At 40.0% G+C, this 18,093-nt stretch overlaps 1 protein-coding gene across 1 annotated transcript; it reads right to left on the bottom strand.

Annotated features, from left to right (window-relative positions):
* Positions 13,387-17,132, bottom strand: LOC109232174 (vicilin-like). The gene is made up of 7 exons (XM_019397853.1): positions 16,646-17,132; positions 15,226-15,789; positions 14,958-15,133; positions 14,667-14,747; positions 14,313-14,582; positions 13,899-14,226; positions 13,387-13,811 (listed from the first exon to the last, which is right to left on the bottom strand). Exons 1-7 carry the CDS (start codon positions 17,073-17,075, stop codon positions 13,600-13,602), a joined length of 2,061 nt encoding a protein of 686 aa, XP_019253398.1. The 5' UTR covers positions 17,076-17,132; the 3' UTR covers positions 13,387-13,599.

The following is an 18,093-nucleotide window of genomic DNA, read 5'->3' on the forward strand; positions in this document are numbered from 1 at the left end:
GGGTTATGTTCGGGTATTGGATGGGTCACTAGACTATGTTGTAATTCTAATCTTTCGTTTCCCCTAAACTGTAACCGCATGATGTTTTGGGAATATAACTATGGTTTGAGGATGGTAACATAAAATGAACTAGTAATGTCTCACGTACGATCTTTCCTACTGTCTAATTTAAATGAAATCATGGTTTCTTGATCATAGTGAGTTGGGTAGAAGGTGTCAAAAAGGCTTGCTTAGTTGGGTTCACTCGATTGAGCGCCGGTCGCGCCTCCCAAGGTCGGGGCATGACATACCGAGGCCTGCAAAAAGGTGAAAGATGTGAGAAATACCAAAACCTAAGTGAAGTTCAAAGGAATGTAATGATGCCTTACCCGATTCAGTGCTTGCTGCGCCTCATTAAAAAGGCACGGCACGTTCACCTCATTCATTTTTGCCTGATCCTCCTCAGTCACAAGGCATCGAAGGTAGCTTTCTACTCCCACGAGAGCATAAAGAACTCGGGCATCCTCCGGGACGGTAAGAATTATCCATCTCTTGCGACTGGGATCCGTACTCGGGGCAGGGAACTAAATAATCAACTTAGGGCTCGAACTCGGCCTACCAACTTTCGAAGACGGATCTTTCCTCAAAACTTCCAGGTCGCCCAGCCCGAAAAAATCTTCTAGAACGGACGAATCCACGCCATCGAAAAAGGAACAAAAGGGATCGTCCGCACCGTTAACCCCTTCATTGGACCTCTCCTTCCTGGTCAGGCCTCATCGAGCATGGACTCAGTGTAGAAGGGAAACCTTGAAATCTTTATTACACCGGGCGCTTCCTTCGGAGCAGAGCTGGCGTCCCGGGGGGTCTTAGCCCCCGTCTCCACATCGATCTCCTGAGTCTGAGGGAGATCGACCTCCAACATCTCCCCCTCGGCTACTACCTGCTCCCCTGGAGAGATCGACCCGTGGGCCACAAAAAAATATCTTCTCTTTCGGGCTCATCCCTAAGCCTAAAAAGCGAATATGAGTCCGGTGCTCGGGAGCCAGGGCTTTTCTTTGGCTTGCGAGCAAATTTCTTTTTTGGCTTCGCTGCGGAGCTCGGGGAGCTCAAAGCCTTCCTTTTCTTCTTCTTCTTTTTCTCCGCTGCATCCCCGGCTGTCCCAAGGCGGAGGGATCAACAGACAAGGACATGTCCTTGTCCCCTTCTAAAGGCCTAAGTTCAGTGGTCTTAGGCAATCCTGCAAAAAGAAAAGAGAGAAAATAAGAGAAAGCTTGATGTTACCTATTCGGAAGAGAGACCTTACCATGAGAACGGGCCTCCCATCGGCCCTTCAAGAGTCTGTGCCATATGCTATCAAAGTATGACATTTGAGTACAGATGCCCTCGATCAACCCGGGTGACAGCTGCACAATCACAAGCGTAAATGAGAAGAACGAAATTGAAGAAAAAGAATTGTGAAGTTTAAAGAGAGATTGCACTTACGAGACACATTCCACTTCTCGAGGAATGGCATGCATTCCGGGGGGATCAAATCCTCAATTTTCACTCGGACAAAGTGTCTCTGCCAGTCCCAGTCTCGATCTTCATCGATGCTCGAGAAGGGGGCGTTGCTGGCCCGACAAGTAAGATTGATCAGTCCTCCTCGGAACATTCAGGGACTGTACAATCAGAGCAGGTGGCCGATCGTGAACCGACGTGACTCGGACTTGTTAACAAAGTAGTAGAGGCACACCTCGTACCTCTTGTAAAAGTCTAGAATGATCGGGTCCATCGGACCCAATGTGAAGGGATAAGTGTAAAGACTTAAGTACCCCTCCACGTGGGTAGTAACGGCGTCCTCAGGCCTGGAGACTACTACGTTTTTGCCTACCCAATTAAATTCCTTACTGTTGGCCCAAGTAAAGGTTAGTTTTGAAGGCTAACAAAGGAACTCAGACATGAACCAGGTCCATCCCGGTTGAGCAGAGATATGGATAGACTTGAGCGTGTGGGATGCACGTGAAGGAGATAAACCTAACTTGATAGAATTGATATCTCCTGATCTTGATCGAAAAGGTTGCATAATTGATAAGGAGAAGGACTCCTTACTCAAAGAGAACACTGTTCAAGTAAGGGAAGGAGTTAGAGGTTGAGATCAACTAGAACTCTTCCACCAAGGAAGAGTAGCATCAGAATTCTAGTTAATCTCTATTTACTAACCCTATAAATATTAGTGTTGTTCTCTTTACAGGTAATGCACAAACGCAGAAGTTAAACAGGAATTGAGAGCAAAATAGCAAGGCATTTTGCAAGTAGTTCGTGTGTGATTCAAGTGTGCAAACCTGAAGCTACATGAACCAGATAGAAGAACCAGTTCCAAGTGTTTGTTTTTTATTCTAGTTCAATTGTACTAGGTGTTTTTATATTGTACCTTTCAGCTTTATCTAGAGGCAATTGTAATAGGTACTCAGAGTTTTCAAGTTAGAGTTAACTTGAAGTTGTCGCAACAGTTAGGGGATGTGTGCTACAACGAGATTAGAGTTAGTCCTAGGTTTACAAAAGAGTTTTTGTAAATGCAGTTTTTGGCTCAGTGATTTTAGTGGAGAGTTTGGGAAAATCCTACTGGAAAGTAGGTCGTGGTTTTTTCACCTTTTGAGCCAGGTGTTTTCCACGTAAAATACTTGTGTTTTTTACTTTCCGCATTTACTATTTCTGCAATAGTAGGTTAAGGAACACTTAGAAGAACCATGTCCTTCCATAATCAGTTTAAGTGAAAAATTGGTCACCACACAAATCACCCCCGTCTTGTGTGGTATTGAAGTATAAAACATCAATTGGTACCAGAGCGGGTTATCCTTGAAGAGGCTAACACCTTAGGAACACATCAAGATGAGTGCACCACCTGGAAACTGGGAAGGGCATGCCACTGCTAGGCCTCCACTCTTTAATGGCTAGTACTACTCTTAGTGGAAAAACAGGATGAGAGATTACATCATCGGAGAAGACTATGAGCTATGAGACATTGTCACTGATGGTCCCCTGGCTACCATGAAGAAGAATGTTGAAGGAGTAGATGTGCCAAAAACAAGAGTCGACTGCAATGCTGAGGACTTGAGGAAGTGCGAAAAGAATGCAAAGGCCAAGAAATGGCTTGTGTGTGGACTTCGTCCAGACGAGTACAGTAGAATTCAAAGTTGTACCACTGCCAAGGAAATCTGGGACACTCTGCAAGTGGCTCACGAAGGAACTCCTCAAGTGAAGAGGTCAAGAGGAACACTGCTGTATTCTCAATACCATGAAGGAATGAGAAACCATCCAAGAGATGTATACAAGGTTCACCACACTAACGAATGAACTTAAGTCTCTTGGAAGGGTTATTCTTGAAGAAGACAAAGTTGAGAAAATTTTGACAAGGGTTTTGCCAGTCACTTGGGAAAGTAAAATATCTGCAATTCAAGAATCAAAGAACATTGCCACTCTTAAGTTGGACGAGCTAATTTGAAATCTCACTGCCCATGAACTTAGAAGGCAAACCATGAAGATGGATGCACCCAAGAAGGAAAGGAGCCTGGCTCTCAGAATCACTGAAGGTGCTGATCTAGAAGAGGATGAAATGATTATGATCACAAAGGACTTCAAGAAGTATCTAATGAGAGGAAAGGGTTCTTCAAGAGGTGCAAGCTACAACAAACTAAGGGTTCCTGAAAAATAGACCAACGAGGGCTGCTACAAGTGTGGTAAGACTGATCACCACATCAAAAACTGTCCTCATTGGGAAATTGAATGGAAGAAGGAAAGGGCCGAACGAAGAAACAGGAAGAAGGAACAGGTTCATCCCAAGAAGAACAAAGGATCAACAAAGGCTATGGTTGTTGCATGGGGAGAAAGCTCAGATGAGGATTCAGAGGATAAAGATGGAGATGAACAAGCACTTATGGCCATTGGAGAATCTGATGAGGAATCTGAGGTAAGTGTGATTCATCTCAAAGACAAGATTAAGTTTTTGTCTAAAGAAAGTCTATCTGAGTTACTTCTAGATTTCATTGATGAATCTGAGGTCATAAACAATGAAAAGGAACAGCTGTCTAAGGAATGTGTAATTTTGAAATCTAAGTGTAAGAATCTGGAACTTAGGGCTAGTGAAAGTGATAGTAAAAATGCTGAGTTAAAGAACCAGGTTCTTGAACTTGACACCTCTATGCTAGAACTTAGATCTGAGAATTTAAAACTGAAATTAGGAACAGGTAAAAAGAAGGCTGATTACACACATCTCACTTTAGAAGAAAATCTAGGAAAAATGAAAGATGAGTTGTACAAAAGAGATGAGCAGATAAGAGTCCTAAAGGAAGATCTAAGCAAGGTTAAGCACAAGCTAGACAGAACCTGTAAATGGAATAGGTCCTCTGATGCACTTTCATGGCTACAAGAACACCACAATAGCAATAAGAGAGAACTTCGCTACGGAACTACTACACCTAAGTGGGATCCTAAAAGCAAGTACATCACACTTCCTGAGAACAAAATCTGTACACAGTGTGGTAAGACTGATCACTAGAAAAGTGAATGTACTGCAAAAGAAAAGGCTAGTCAAAAGAACAAAACATTGGTTCAAGGGAAAAATAGGCTGCCGGGATGGGCTAAAAAGAATTTAATTCACCTTTTTGCCTATAGAAAGGGACCCAAACTAGTTTGGGTTCCTAAGACTAACCCCTGATTTCCTTTTGCCGGTCCAAGTGAAGGGGAGCAGTCAAATATGGTACATGGATAGTGGCTGCTCAAAGCATATGACTGGAAGCAAGAACTAGTTCCTTTCACTTGAGGACCTCAAAGGAGGTAATGTCTCCTTTGGAAATAGTAAGAAAGGCGAGATCATTGGGGTTGGAAAGGTAGGTAAGACAGACTCACACTTCATTGAGAATGTCTATTTGATAGATGGCTTGAAATACAGCCTAATCAGTGTATCACAACTGTGTGACAGAGGTAAGTTGGTAGCATTCACCTCCACCAAATGTTTTGTGATAAATCTTACCACTGACAAGATTGTTTTGTAGGGAAAAGGAGTAAACAATATATACATTGTAGTTCTATCCACTCTTTCAGAAAATGAACTCACTTGCTTAAGTGTGTTGGACAATGATCCCCTCCTTTGGCACAAGAGACTCGGACATGCAAGTCTGAGTCAACTCAACAAATTAGTCTCAAAGGACCTGGTGATAGGGCTGCCTAAAATCAAGTTTAAGGATGACAAATTTTGTGAGGCATATGCAAGGGGGCAGCAAGTAAGATCCTCTTTTAAATGCAAGAAAGTGGTAAGAACAACCAGATCGAAGGAACTCGTTCATATGGATCTCTGCGGTCCAATGAGAACTTTAAGTAGAGGTGGTAAAAGATATGTGATGGTGCTTGTTGATGATTACTCTAGGTTCACCTGGACATTGTTATTAACATCTAAAGATGAAGCATTTGACATATTTACTTCTTTTGTTAGAAAAACTCAGAAACAACTAGGTAATCAACTTGGATCAATTATGTCTGATCATGGAACTGAATTTGAAAATGCTAAGTTTACTGAATTTTGTGATGTGCATGGCATAGATCATAATTTTTTTGCTCCTAGGACTCCACAACAAAATGGAGTAGTTGAAAGAAAGAATAGGACACTTGAAGATATGGCTAGGACTATGCTTCTTTCAAGTAAACTGCCCCATAGTTTTTGGGCAGAAGCTGTAAATACTGCATGTTACATCATTAATAGGTGCATGACTAGACCTATTATAGAGAAGACTCCCTATGAGTTACTTAAAAGGAGAAAACCAAATATATCTGATCTTAGGGCATTTTGATGCAAGTGCTTTGTGCACAACAATGGAAAGGACTTCCTAGGTAAGTTTGATCCCAGAAGTGATGAGGGAGTATTCTTGGAATATTCTTCACATAGCAAAGCTTATAAAGTGTACAACAAAAGAACTTTGTGTGTAGAAGAATGTGTACATGTGGCTTTTGATGAAACTAACATTCTTTATGAGAGTCAGGAATATTAAGATGAAGCTATTGGGCTAGTAAGAAGTTTAAATGAAATCACAGCCCAGGCTGAAGCTGCACCAGAAGAAGGAACAGGTGATGGAACAAGTTCTTCTATCCAGGGCAACCTGATAGGGGGAACTGAACAAAGAGGAACTGAATCTAATACCTCAATGGAACCTGTCCATGAGCCTGTTCCTCATTAACAAAACATGGGAGAAACATCAAGCGGAAACCAGTTGGTTGTGAAACCTTACAAGTACCAAAGTTCTCATCCAATGGAGAACATAATTACTGATCCAACCTCTGGAATTAAAACTAGATCTTCATTAAAGAATCTTTGTGCTTTTGATGCTTTCTTATCTCTTATTGAACCTAAAAATGTTGTTGAGGCTTTGCAGGATACATACTGGGTAAATGCAATGCAAGATGAACTCAACCAGTTTGAAAGGAGTCAAGTTTGGCATCTGGTTCCATGACCCAAGGAACGATCAGTAATTGGCACAAAGTGGGTCTTCAGAAACAAACTTGATGAAGATGGAACTGTTACAAGGAACAAGGCAATATTGGTGGTTCAAGGATATAGCCAAGAGCAGGGCATAGACTATGATGAGACCTTTGCTCCAGCTACAGGTTAGAAGCAATAAGACTCCTCATAGCCTTTGCTGCTTACATGGAATTTACTCTTCACTAGATGGATGTCAAAAGTGCCTTCCTCAATGGCTATTTAAAGGAAGACGTGTTTTTCAAGCAACCTCGAGGGTTTAAAAGCAAGGAGTGTCCTGATCATGTATACAAACTAGACAAGGCACTCTATGGACTCAAGCAGGCTCCTAGAGCATGGTATGAAAGACTGTTAAAAATTTTGCTTGAACATGGCTACAAGAGAGGTAAAATCAGTAACACTCTATTCTTGAGAGAAAAATTTAAAGATCTTCTAGTAGTACAAATATATGTTGATAACATAATTTTTGGAGCAACTACAGAAAAACTAAGTACGGAATTTGCTAAACGAATGGGGAGTGAATTTGAAATGAGTATGATAGGTGAGCTTAATTTCTTTTTAGGCTTACAAATTAAACAAAACTCAAATGGAACTATGATCCATCAGCGGAAATATGTAAAAGAGTTGCTTAAAAAGTTTAAAATGGAAGATTCAAAGGAAATCGATACTCCTATTGCAACAGCCACAAAATTGGATATAGATGAACCTGGTTCATCTGTAGATCAAAAGTTGTATAGCGGAATGATTGGTTCAATTTTGTATATTACTGCTAGCAGACCTGATATTGTTTTCAGTGTAGGGCTTTGTGCTCGATTTCAAGCAAATCCAAAAGAATCCCACCTGACCGCTGTCAAGAGAATATTGAGATACTTGAAAGGTACCACTGACCTTTGCCTTTGGTATCCAAAAGGTAGTAATTTTAACCTAGTGGGATATGTCGACGCCGATTATGCAGGTTTCCTTGTAGACAGGAAGAGAACCTCAGGTATGTCACACTTTCTTGGTTCATGTCTTGTGTTATGGGCTACTAAAAAGCAAAATTCAATGGCCTTATCTACTGCTGAAGCTGAGTATGTTGTTGCTGCTTCATGTTGTGCTCAATTGTTGTGGATCAAACAACAATTAATGGATTTTGGAATTGATGTTGGTTGCATCCCTATTTTTTGTGATAATACTAGTGCTATTAGTATGACAAAGAACCCGGTTCATCATAAGAGAACTAAGCACATAGATGTTAGGCACCATTTTTTTAGGGACAACTATGAGAAAGGTTTGATCACTGTAGAGTTTTGTGCTAATGATAAGCAGATTGCTGACATCTTTACAAAAGCACTGAGTAGAGAGAACTTTGAAAGGAACAGGTTAGAATTAGGGATGATTAAGATCACCTAATGGAACCAGTTCAGAATGCACAAGAAAAAAAAAAGAAAAAAAATTTGGTTAGAAAATCTGGAACTTATATAAATAACTAGATTAATCTTTGCTCAGTCTCATACTGTAAATAGTATACTCCTGTGCCATGTGTTAGTATGACTCACTGATCACTAATAAAATTTTCTCTATTTTGGCAAATTGAGAAATGATCAAGAGGATTCTCAGTGAAGAACATGGTTCATCAGTGCTGGTTCATCTGATTAGCGAGGTATGTTTTTCTACACTCTGCACAATTTAAAATATTAATATTTAACTCATGAGCAAGTCCTACCCACGTCTAAAATCTTCAAAAGCCTATCCAATTAAGTTTGAACCAGTTCCGGTTTCAACAAGAATCCTCACCGTGTTAAATTGCCTAGATTCTAAAGAAGCCTAACCAACTATTCAAACTGAAATTTCAAGATGATTAGACTTCTATTTGACTACTAAAAGCTGCCATTGTGTATTAATTTCCCTCGTCCTTTAAATCCCTCATCATCATCCCTGCTACTCTCTCATAATTGCCAACAACTGTCAAAAATTTCTCTCTTCTCTTTTCCTCCAAAATTCAACACACCCATCTTCTTCCTCACAGAATCAAGAAAAATGACTAACCCTCAAGATAACCCTGGTACACCTCCTCCACCTACCCCCTCCGATTCCTCTACTACTCCTCAACCTAGCACTACCCATCAACCTAAGAGAAGGCGAGTAAAAATGCTTGCTCGAAAAACTGTGGCTAAAGGTGTGGTTTCAAGGAAATTAAACACACAGTTACAGGCTAGTCAATCCCAAGACTCCCAAAATTCTGATGAATCTTTCAAGTCGTCGAGTGAGGGGGAAGGAACTCGGTCTTCCGATTCTGAGCAGGTAACATCTGTGCAAAATCCTTCTACTAAGGTCATCTCTGATTTGGCCGAAGATTTGGAAAATAGATTTATATTGGTTGGGTCTGTGGTGGATGTGGAAACGTCTGAGTTAAGAAGGAGAGGAGTTAAAAATAAAAGAGAAAAGGAAAAAGAGAGTGAGGGTGTGCAAAGTGATGAGAAGGGACAAGGGACAGAAGTGGTTGATTCTTCACCCACCTCTGAAACTATTGAAATGGCTATCTGTGGGGCTGAGCCAGAAAAGGTGGAAGAAAGTAGCAACAAAACAGGGGGAAGTGAATCAAGGGAAGCCTCTGAAGGGTTGGTCAATCTTGGAAAGCAATCGGATGAACCTGGTTCATCCATTGATGAAACCCTAGCGGATCTTCTAAAAAGGGTAGGTGACAGTTGTAATCCCAAAAAGAAGAGCACTCCTAAAACCATGACCCTTGGGACAGCAGTGAAAGCCAAGCAAGTGAAAATTACTGAAGAAGAAGACTAGAGTGGTGAATAGGAGGATGAGTCTGATAATGAAAAGGACAAGCTGGCCAAGTTTGGCAAACGAACTATCTTGAAGGGCAGACTTTTGAAGGACTTGGAGGAAGAAGGGATGGTTCTATTGCTTGACTGGCTAGAGGTACAGGGGTGGAAGGACATGGTCCTTTAGATAGATGGCAGACTAGCCAGAAATGAGGTTATTGAATTCATGCAAACGTTGAGGTAAAGGATGGAAGAGTCACCAGCCTGGTGAAAGGGGTTCAAATTTCCTTTGATACAAAAGAGCTGGGTGAAATCTTTGGTATACCCTCTGAAGGGTATGATGATTATACAAGGCAGAAATGGCCAAGTCTGGACTCCCTTCCTACTGCCCTAGCCATTACTAGGAAATTCTGTGATAATAAAGAAGTAAGTGAGCCAAAGGTTGTTTATAAGAGGGAAATGAAGCCTCCCCACAAGGTGTTGTTTGAATTCGTCAACAAGTGTGTGGTGCTTAGGCAGGAAAGAAGGCACATTGCTAACTACATGGACATGGTTTTGATGGAATGTCTAGATAGTGGGCGGTAGATCAACTGGCCTGGGTTTATAATCAAGCTTCTAGATCGGGTTATCAATGGCTCCAAGGCCCATGCCACTCCTTATGGCTTCATTCTCACTACTGTTCTTGCTCATTGTAAGTTTCCACTGAGGAAGTAGGAGATGGCCACAAGCAAAGACCATTCTGGAATCAATACTCTGATTGCTTGTGATTATGAGATCACTGCCATTCCCAATGAACCCGGTTCATCTAAAAAGACACCTGTCAACATCAAGGTCAGAGCCCTAGTGCAGGAGAATAAGGCAAAGGATGCTGAGATAGCAAGGCTAAAGACTCGTTTGGCAGAGGTAGAATCTGAGAGGGATGCTCTCAGAACTGAGCTCACAAAGGAAAAGGAGAAGAATGGTGGATTTCTTCAAGACATGCTGCACCTTCTACTAGCCAAAACCCAAACCCCCAGTTCTTCCAAGACCTAATTCTCTAGCTCTGCCTAGACCTTTCAGTGACCCAGATTCGGGATGTTTCTTTTTGTTGCTCATGTTTTAAATGTTTTTGTTTCTTTTTGTGGATTGTGGCAGAATCATATTCTCTATCAATGAAGTTTGCTGCTTTTGCTCTTATTGACTTTTTATATTTTCTTGATAGTTTGAATTTGTAGTTGATTATTGATGATTAATCTATGAATGCATTTGCAGTCGCCCCAGTGGCCATGAGTAATTTTTAAAATCTAGGAATAACACATTTTTTATGCAACAGTTCGATGATGCCAAAAGGGGGGAAAAGAAGTTGTGCTTTATACTCTGAACAATGATGTTTATAACCTAATGAACCCGGTCCTTCATGATAAGTGAAAAATATTTTCTAACATTGTGTTGATGTTGAGCTGAGTTTAAACAGGGCCTAAGTGTATGAAAAGCACAGAGTTTGTCATCATCAAAAAGGAGGGGAAATTTGTTGGCCCAAGTAAAAGGTTAGTTTTGAAGACTGACAAAGGAACTCAGACATGAACCAGGTCCATCCCGGTTGAGCATAGATACGGATAGACTTGAGCGCGTGGGATGCACGTGAAGGAGATAAACCTAACTTGATAGAATTGATATCTCCTGATCCCGATCGAAAAGGCTGCATAATTGATAAGGAGAAGGACTCCTTACTCAAAGAGAACACTATTCAAGAAAGGGAAGGAGTTAGAGATTGAGATCAACTAGAACTCTTCCACCAAGGAAGACTAGCATCAGAATTCTAGTTAATCTCTATTTACCAACTCTATAAAAGTCAGTGTTGTTCTCTTTTACAAGTAATGCACAAACGCAGAAGTTAAACAGGAATTGAGAGAAAAATAGCAAGGCATTTTGCATGCAGTTCGTGTGTGATTCAAGTGTGCAAGCTACATGAACCAGATAGAAGAACCAGTTCCAAGTGTCTGTCTTTTATTCTAGTTCAACTGTAGTAGGTGTTTTCATATTGTACCTTTCAGCTTTATCTAGAGGTAATTGTAATAGGTACTCAGAGTTTTCAAGTTAGAGTTAACTTGAAGTTGTCGCAACAGTTAGGGGCTGTGTGCTACAACGAGATTAGAGTTAGTCCTAGGCTTACAAAAGAGTTTTTGTAAATGCAGTTTTTGGCTCAGTGATTTACAAAATTGGTCACCACATATATCACCCTCCTCTTGTGTGGTATTGAAGTATAAAACATCACTTACAGACTAAGGGAAGAACATCTTTAGTCACATAACATATGTACCTCGAGACTCCTTCACCCCGATCCTGTTTGCGCGAAGGCTTCTCGACTTTAAAGTCATCTGCAGTTGAGCAGCCCCCGGGAATGAATGCTGTCAAGGGAGGCTCGGCATCGGTTCGTCAGCAACCACAACGGGGGAAGACGTTTCGAGGGCAACCACTTCAGGGGCGACCGCTTTAGTACCTGCAACCGGTTGAGAAGATGAAGAGGCAACTTGTTGAGGAACGATCTTCGATGTTTTGGCCATTGTCATCTGGGGGAGTGTTTTGAAAATTTGAGGAAAGAAAGCAAAGTTTTGGATAAACGCGTTTTGGAGATGAAGAACAAAGTATGAAGATTTTGGGAAAATCTGGAAATTCCTATGGAAAATTAAGAAGGATGAAGATATGAAGGTTTGAAGATGTTTTGATTATGGTCGGAAAGCTCGAAGGTAGTAATTTAGTCGAAAAGTAGAAAAGAACAAAGGAGGAAACTTTTATAGGGAAACAGCTGACGCTTCACATTCGCGTGCAACTTGCCGATGAGCGACACGTGTCTGAAGTCAGAACGACGCGACTGATGGGACGTTTCGGCTCCCTCGTCGCAACGTCCGAAGGAAGGAACCAGAGTCATCTGTCTTTTCCCATCGTTTCGGTAAGCCTACTCTCAGAGAAACGAGGGGACTATCTGTATACGGGTAAAACTGAACCCAATGAGCACCTCGGTCGGCGAGGCAAATGGAGCAGGAGCGTGATCGTAAGGAGTCGGAGTCAGAACAAGGAGCCTCTCGTATCGGGGCTCGAGTAAAACACCTGCCCTCGGGGGCATCGGGATCACGTCCTCGGAACCGGTTCGAGCCTCAAGACCTCGGAGAGCATTACCAGACAACCGCACACGACTAATAAAGGGCCGTGATGTTAGTGCCCAACCGGATATCACGCCGTGAATCGCGGCCCGCATTGGCAGAAAATCAGTGATTAGCGAAATGGAAGATTTTTACCTTTCTTAGGATTGTACTTAGGGTAAAACTCCCCTACTATATAAAGAGGCTGATTATATATCAGGGACATTGTAGCACGCATACCAAGGCAATTTACTTCTATTCTCTTTGTTATTCAAAGTTCTTATTTTTATCCATAAGTTCTTCATAGGCGCAAGCTCGGAACCGAAGGCAGGTTCCTCATTGAGCCATTAACCGAGCCCGGAATCACTCTTATTGTTGGTTTGGCCATTTATTACGTTTTTTCTTTTGCTTAATTTAATGTCATTAATCACTTATATTGAATTAATTCACATACCCTTAAAACTGCGTATAAATTCAATTATTATCCGTTTTTAAGGGTAAACACATATGACATGATATATTTTTATAAGATGCAAATAAGAAAGTATCAATCTTTTCTAAAGAGACCCAAAAGCAAAGTACCATATAAAATGAAGGGAGTATTAATTTTGATTCCTGAAAGTTGTGAAAGCAAGTACTAGTAAAAGTTAAGCAGAAAAACCAGAAACAACGTTGCGCATCCAGAAACGAAACTGTTTCCAAACTCTCTTCGATTTGTTTACCATGGCAGACTATTATATGCAAACTTTTGGTGATTAATATTGAAATCGGAGAAGCCATGTGCATGTGCTCTGAAGTTGCTCCTATTTGATATCGGTAGTAATTTCATTTTCCCAGTTACTTCTTGTGATTTTGCTACTTCCGCAAAAGAAGTCAATCATTTTTTCCCATGTAGTATTATACATATCTAACTATAAATCTCAAATTCTTGAAAATTTCGGGACAAATTGGAATGGGATTGAACGCCATTTTCCAACACATTTTCAGGAAAAGAAAGGAATACGAGGAGCTCAGAGCAAGGTAATTCTTTGGGGTTAAAAGAGGAGTTTTATTGATATTTCACATATAACTTACATAGCACATGATAAAGAAGCCAAACACGCTTACAACCATAGCTTACCACATTTATTTGTAGTAGTTATATCAGTACTACTCTAAGAGCCTTAATTTATTTACTCACAAAGCTCTCAGTTCTCACATCTGCATCATTACTAGTTCCCGTGCAAAGCTATACAACTTAGAAAACGAAGTCCAAAATTGAAGACAGATACTGTTGTCCCTTTCCTTCTTCTTCACCCCTCTCCCTCTGCCGCTGGCCGCGCTGTTCTGGTCCTGCCACAAAGTAAGATTGATCTTGCCTCTGTAATATTTCTTCTACCTCCTTTCCTGGCATGTTGAATGAAAGCTCCTTGGCCTCTCTGTCCACATTTCTCCATATGTTTTGTTGTCCTGAAATTTCAAACCAGCCAAAGAATTTTATTAAGACACACTCACATCATGTTAAAATACACACTAGAACAGAGGAAATTGATATACCTGCAAGGAAGTTCTTTCTGTTGTTATGAGCATTGACACCAAAACCAACTATCCTGAGATTTGAACTTCCAGTGGCTATAATGGTAATAGGATGGCCAGCAGGGACTACCAAAACATCACCAACTGAGAGAGTACCACGGACTTTCTGGTAATGGACATCTCCACCTTCCTCTTCTTCTGATTCTTGTTCTCTTCTTCCTCCACGGGACCCTTGCCTCTGGCTCTGGGTACCAAGATGAGGACATGCCATTTCAAAACGCCCAGTTCCTTCTACAACCATTGCCAACCTTGTTGACCTTGTATTGTAGTATGGTAGTACCATTCCACCCTGCAATTATGTTTCAAATTTTATCTTACAATACACTAAGAATTAAAAACAAAATTCTTTAATTAATATGATGCAAATAGGCATACTTGGTTAATATTCATGAAAGCAACAGCAGCATCCAAATCCCTCAACTGTTCAAATCTCTCTGGAGATGCTTCAAAGAACTTTCCAAATTTGCTACTGATTAATGGGCGTTCTTTCAACAGATTAAAAGGACCTGTTGTCTGACCCTTAGTTTGTTGCTTAGTGGAGCGCGAAGCGTGTTCGCTTATTGCTCTAATTTGCTCTTCAGATGCTTTGATTACTATCCCCTGTTTTTGTTGCCCAAATAGCCTCTGTAACCTGTCCCTTGGGGTCTAATGAATAAACAAAATACACAGTGAGAATAAAAATGATCGAGTGAAATATTAAATAATTGAATATCAATTAAGCGGGCTTACATTGAAAGCAGTCTCCAGGATATCGCTGCTGAAAGCTCTGTAGAAGGATTCTGGATTCTGACCTCCACCACTGAAGTATTCCTGAACCATGATAAAGTACATCAGTATTCACAAACTGTAGGTACAATATTTTGGAGGCTGTTATCTTGAATACTTCTACACCAAGTCCTGATTTGACTTATTCTAACTAATGAAGATAGAAATACTCATAAGCAATAGCCCCAAAATTTAAACTAATTGTTGAGAATAATTTGGTTTTTGTCACGCAATATATAATACTACTATGATTACCTGGAATTGGCCAGGGGTATTGATAGCCTGGGCTAGCACGTAAACAAAGAACCTTTCATTGTTATCCCTGTTGACCATGTAGATTGTTGAACCAGCATTCACTCTGATTACATCTCCATGCTCCAAGTTGAAGGAGTTCTTCTCATCCTGTTCTGCTATACTTATGGTTCCTCTTCCTGAAATAAAAGTTAACATTACTGTAATTACCATTTCACTTCGTTTTAATTAATACTCAAAGAACATAAGCAAAATGGAAAAAATTAATTACCTCTAACCACAACAAATATGGCTTCAGCATCACAATGATGAGGAAGCATGAAAGACAGAGGCTCAAATTCAATTACTGCAACTCGGTAGTTTTCTATTCCTCGGAGTAGTTCAGATCTTTCGGTGAATTTCTGAAGGACTCGAAAATCACCATGCGTGGCTCTGAATCGAGACCTAAACCTCTGAGACTCAAACAAGTAGGGATTGTTCTCTTCTTCTCTTTCTCTTTGTGGGTTCTCCCTTTCTTCTCCAGTCTCCTGGCCACGTCGTTGTTGTTCTTGCTCTCTCCTGAACTCTTCCTCGCAACGTTGTTGGCACTGTCTCTGTTGTTGGCCTTGTTCTTGTCTTTGGCACCTCTGCTGGCACTCTCTAAATCTCCTCTCAGGTTCGCGTTGGCCTCGTCCTTGATTTTCTTCTATGATCTCCCCTTGGCCGCGGCGTTGTTGTTCTTGCTCTCTTCTGTACTCTTGCTCACAACGTTGTTGGCATTGTTTCTGTTGTTGACCATGTTCTTGTGTTTGACATCTCTGGTGGCATTCTCTGAATCTCCTCTCCGGTTCACGACCTGTTAGACAAGAAACAATAAAACAAAAAAGAATTCAAGAAAGGCAATTAAGCTTATTTATATATTTGTGGTGTTAGTTACGTAATATTTTCACATACACGTATGTATATATTGCTGTTGCTAAATGCTAAGATAAAGGTGACAAAAAGAGTTTTCCCCAGTCTTGATGTGTATCCCCACGGACATTATATTTGTCCAGATTAATTACTCCCTTGTTTGCACTTTATATGATATGCATCAGACCACTTTATACTAGACAGTCTAATAACTATTTCCTAAGACACATTCCGATTTCTAGAGCCTTGACGGTGATTTGGGACCCAAAATTTTTTTTTTATTTCTTTGAATAAAATTCATATATTTAAAGACAATGTAAAAACTAATAGTATAAGTTAAAATAATTAATAATTTAAAATATTTAAAACGCATGTAACAAACTTATAATTAAAAGGGAATATAAGCTAAATAAAAAATAATTTAAAATATATTTAAAATGCATATAATAAACTAATAATCAAATGTAATATAAGTTAAAATATTTAAAATGCATATAATTAAATTATAATCAAAGAAGCTCGTATAATCCTCGAAGATCCGGTAACGCCCAATTAGCTACATGAGTTGAGGAGACGAGTACCATTTAAGGGCATACAATTTTTAAACTTTTTTTTAAGCACATAAAATTTCCAATTTTAAAATTTACATATTTAAAATTATGTAAAAAATTAATACTATAAGCCACACAAATTAAACATTTAAAATGCTTTTAAAAAGCATTTGCAAAACGGTAATAAAGAAAAACTCTTTCTACTGTTTCACATAAAATAAAATAGTTCGAGTATAACAAATACCATACCTTCTCGTCCTTGATTATCTTCTCCAGTCTGGTGGCCACGATGTTGTTGTTCTTGTTCTCTCTGATACTCCTGATCACAACGTTGTTGGCACTGTCTCTGCTGTCCATGTTCTTGCCTCTGACAACGTTCCTGGCACTCTCTGTAAATCCTTTCAGGGTCACGGTGATGAGCCAGTATGTCCTCAATCACTTCTTGAGATTTCTCCCTTTGTTGACGTTCGTAACGTAAAACACAGCTTCTCTGACACTGGAGTTGCTGCTCAGGGCTCTCTTGTCTTTCTTTCTCAACCTGGCATTGCCTTAAGCAACTCTCGAGCTCGCGCCTCGGGTCTTGGCCACGAGGGTTTTCATCATCACATTGAGAAGCAAGGAAAAGAGAAAGGATCAAGAAGAAGAGAAACAAAAGCTTCGGTTTAGTGAAAATCGTCATAGTTATTGAACTGTGATGTAGAAGTGTTGATGGGGATGAAGAGAAGTTGATTTTGTTCGAGGGGATTTATAGTGGAGGAAGATGAGTTTGAGACATTGCCTGCATGCATGCAAATTGACAAGTGTTGATAATGAAGAGAACGAAGAGTAACGTGGAGAAGAAAATGAAGTGATCAACTCGAAGTGGTAAATACTTATTTACATCGGATGTTTACATCAAACTATATTAACTTATAATGGTTAATTAATTTATTTAGATGAGAATGCATACAATATATCATGGTTAAATGATTGAAGTCTATATGCAAAACACATGTCATGTATTTATTGATTTGATATAAACATTTGATGCGAGTAAATTTTTACCCTGGAAGCTAACTAGGTAGCTGCGTGCATGTCACGTGAGCACGGTGTACGGACAATTTGTAAACGACATGAACATAGCTGGCACTGGAAATATACGGCGAGTTGATAAGTATTGATGCTTTTGCTGATCGCTATGCCCTTTCTTTTTTCCATTACACCACATACAGCCAAGATATTATTGCACTGTATGCATTTAAAAAATGGGTGGGTGAGTGCGGAGAATTGAAGTAGTAAGTTTCATTTTTCTCTTAATACAATATAAATTCAAGTATTAACTCATTATTCTTTGAGCATAATTTAGCAGTGGAGTATTCTAGCAATAGTGTGGTGAGTTCTGCAGAATTCAATAATTTGAGATTGAACAAATATGTGTAAAAATCTCGTACAAATAACGTTAAATTAGTAATTATATATATATAGTTGCTTTTTTTTTTTTTAAATTCAACACTCATGGCGTTTAAATTTCCGTTAATGCTACTATCAAACTTTACCGAAACGACACATATCACTCAAACAAGAGAGATCGGCTAACATGTCGATGATTACATCAAGGACAAAACTACAGGGTTTGCTATAGACCCAAAAATGCTAATTGGGGTGTTATTTCCCTTAAGCCGTTTGGTCGGAGAGCTAGTGATGGGGGAAACATAATG

Source organism: Nicotiana attenuata, chromosome 9 (assembly GCF_001879085.1).
Source record: "Nicotiana attenuata strain UT chromosome 9, NIATTr2, whole genome shotgun sequence".
In the NCBI taxonomy this organism is placed as follows: domain Eukaryota; kingdom Viridiplantae; phylum Streptophyta; class Magnoliopsida; order Solanales; family Solanaceae; genus Nicotiana; species Nicotiana attenuata.

Excerpts from the sequence above, each read along its gene's own strand:
- LOC109232174 (XM_019397853.1), bottom strand. The coding sequence starts at position 17,075 with ATGACGATTTTCACTAAACCGAAGCTTTTGTTTCTCTTCTTCTTGATC. Across the intron at positions 14,748-14,957 it reads ATACCCCTGGCCAATTCCAG|GAATACTTCAGTGGTGGAGG; the intron begins GTAATCATAGTA and ends ATCATGGTTCAG. Across the intron at positions 13,812-13,898 it reads CAGAAAGAACTTCCTTGCAG|GACAACAAAACATATGGAGA; the intron begins GTATATCAATTT and ends TTGAAATTTCAG.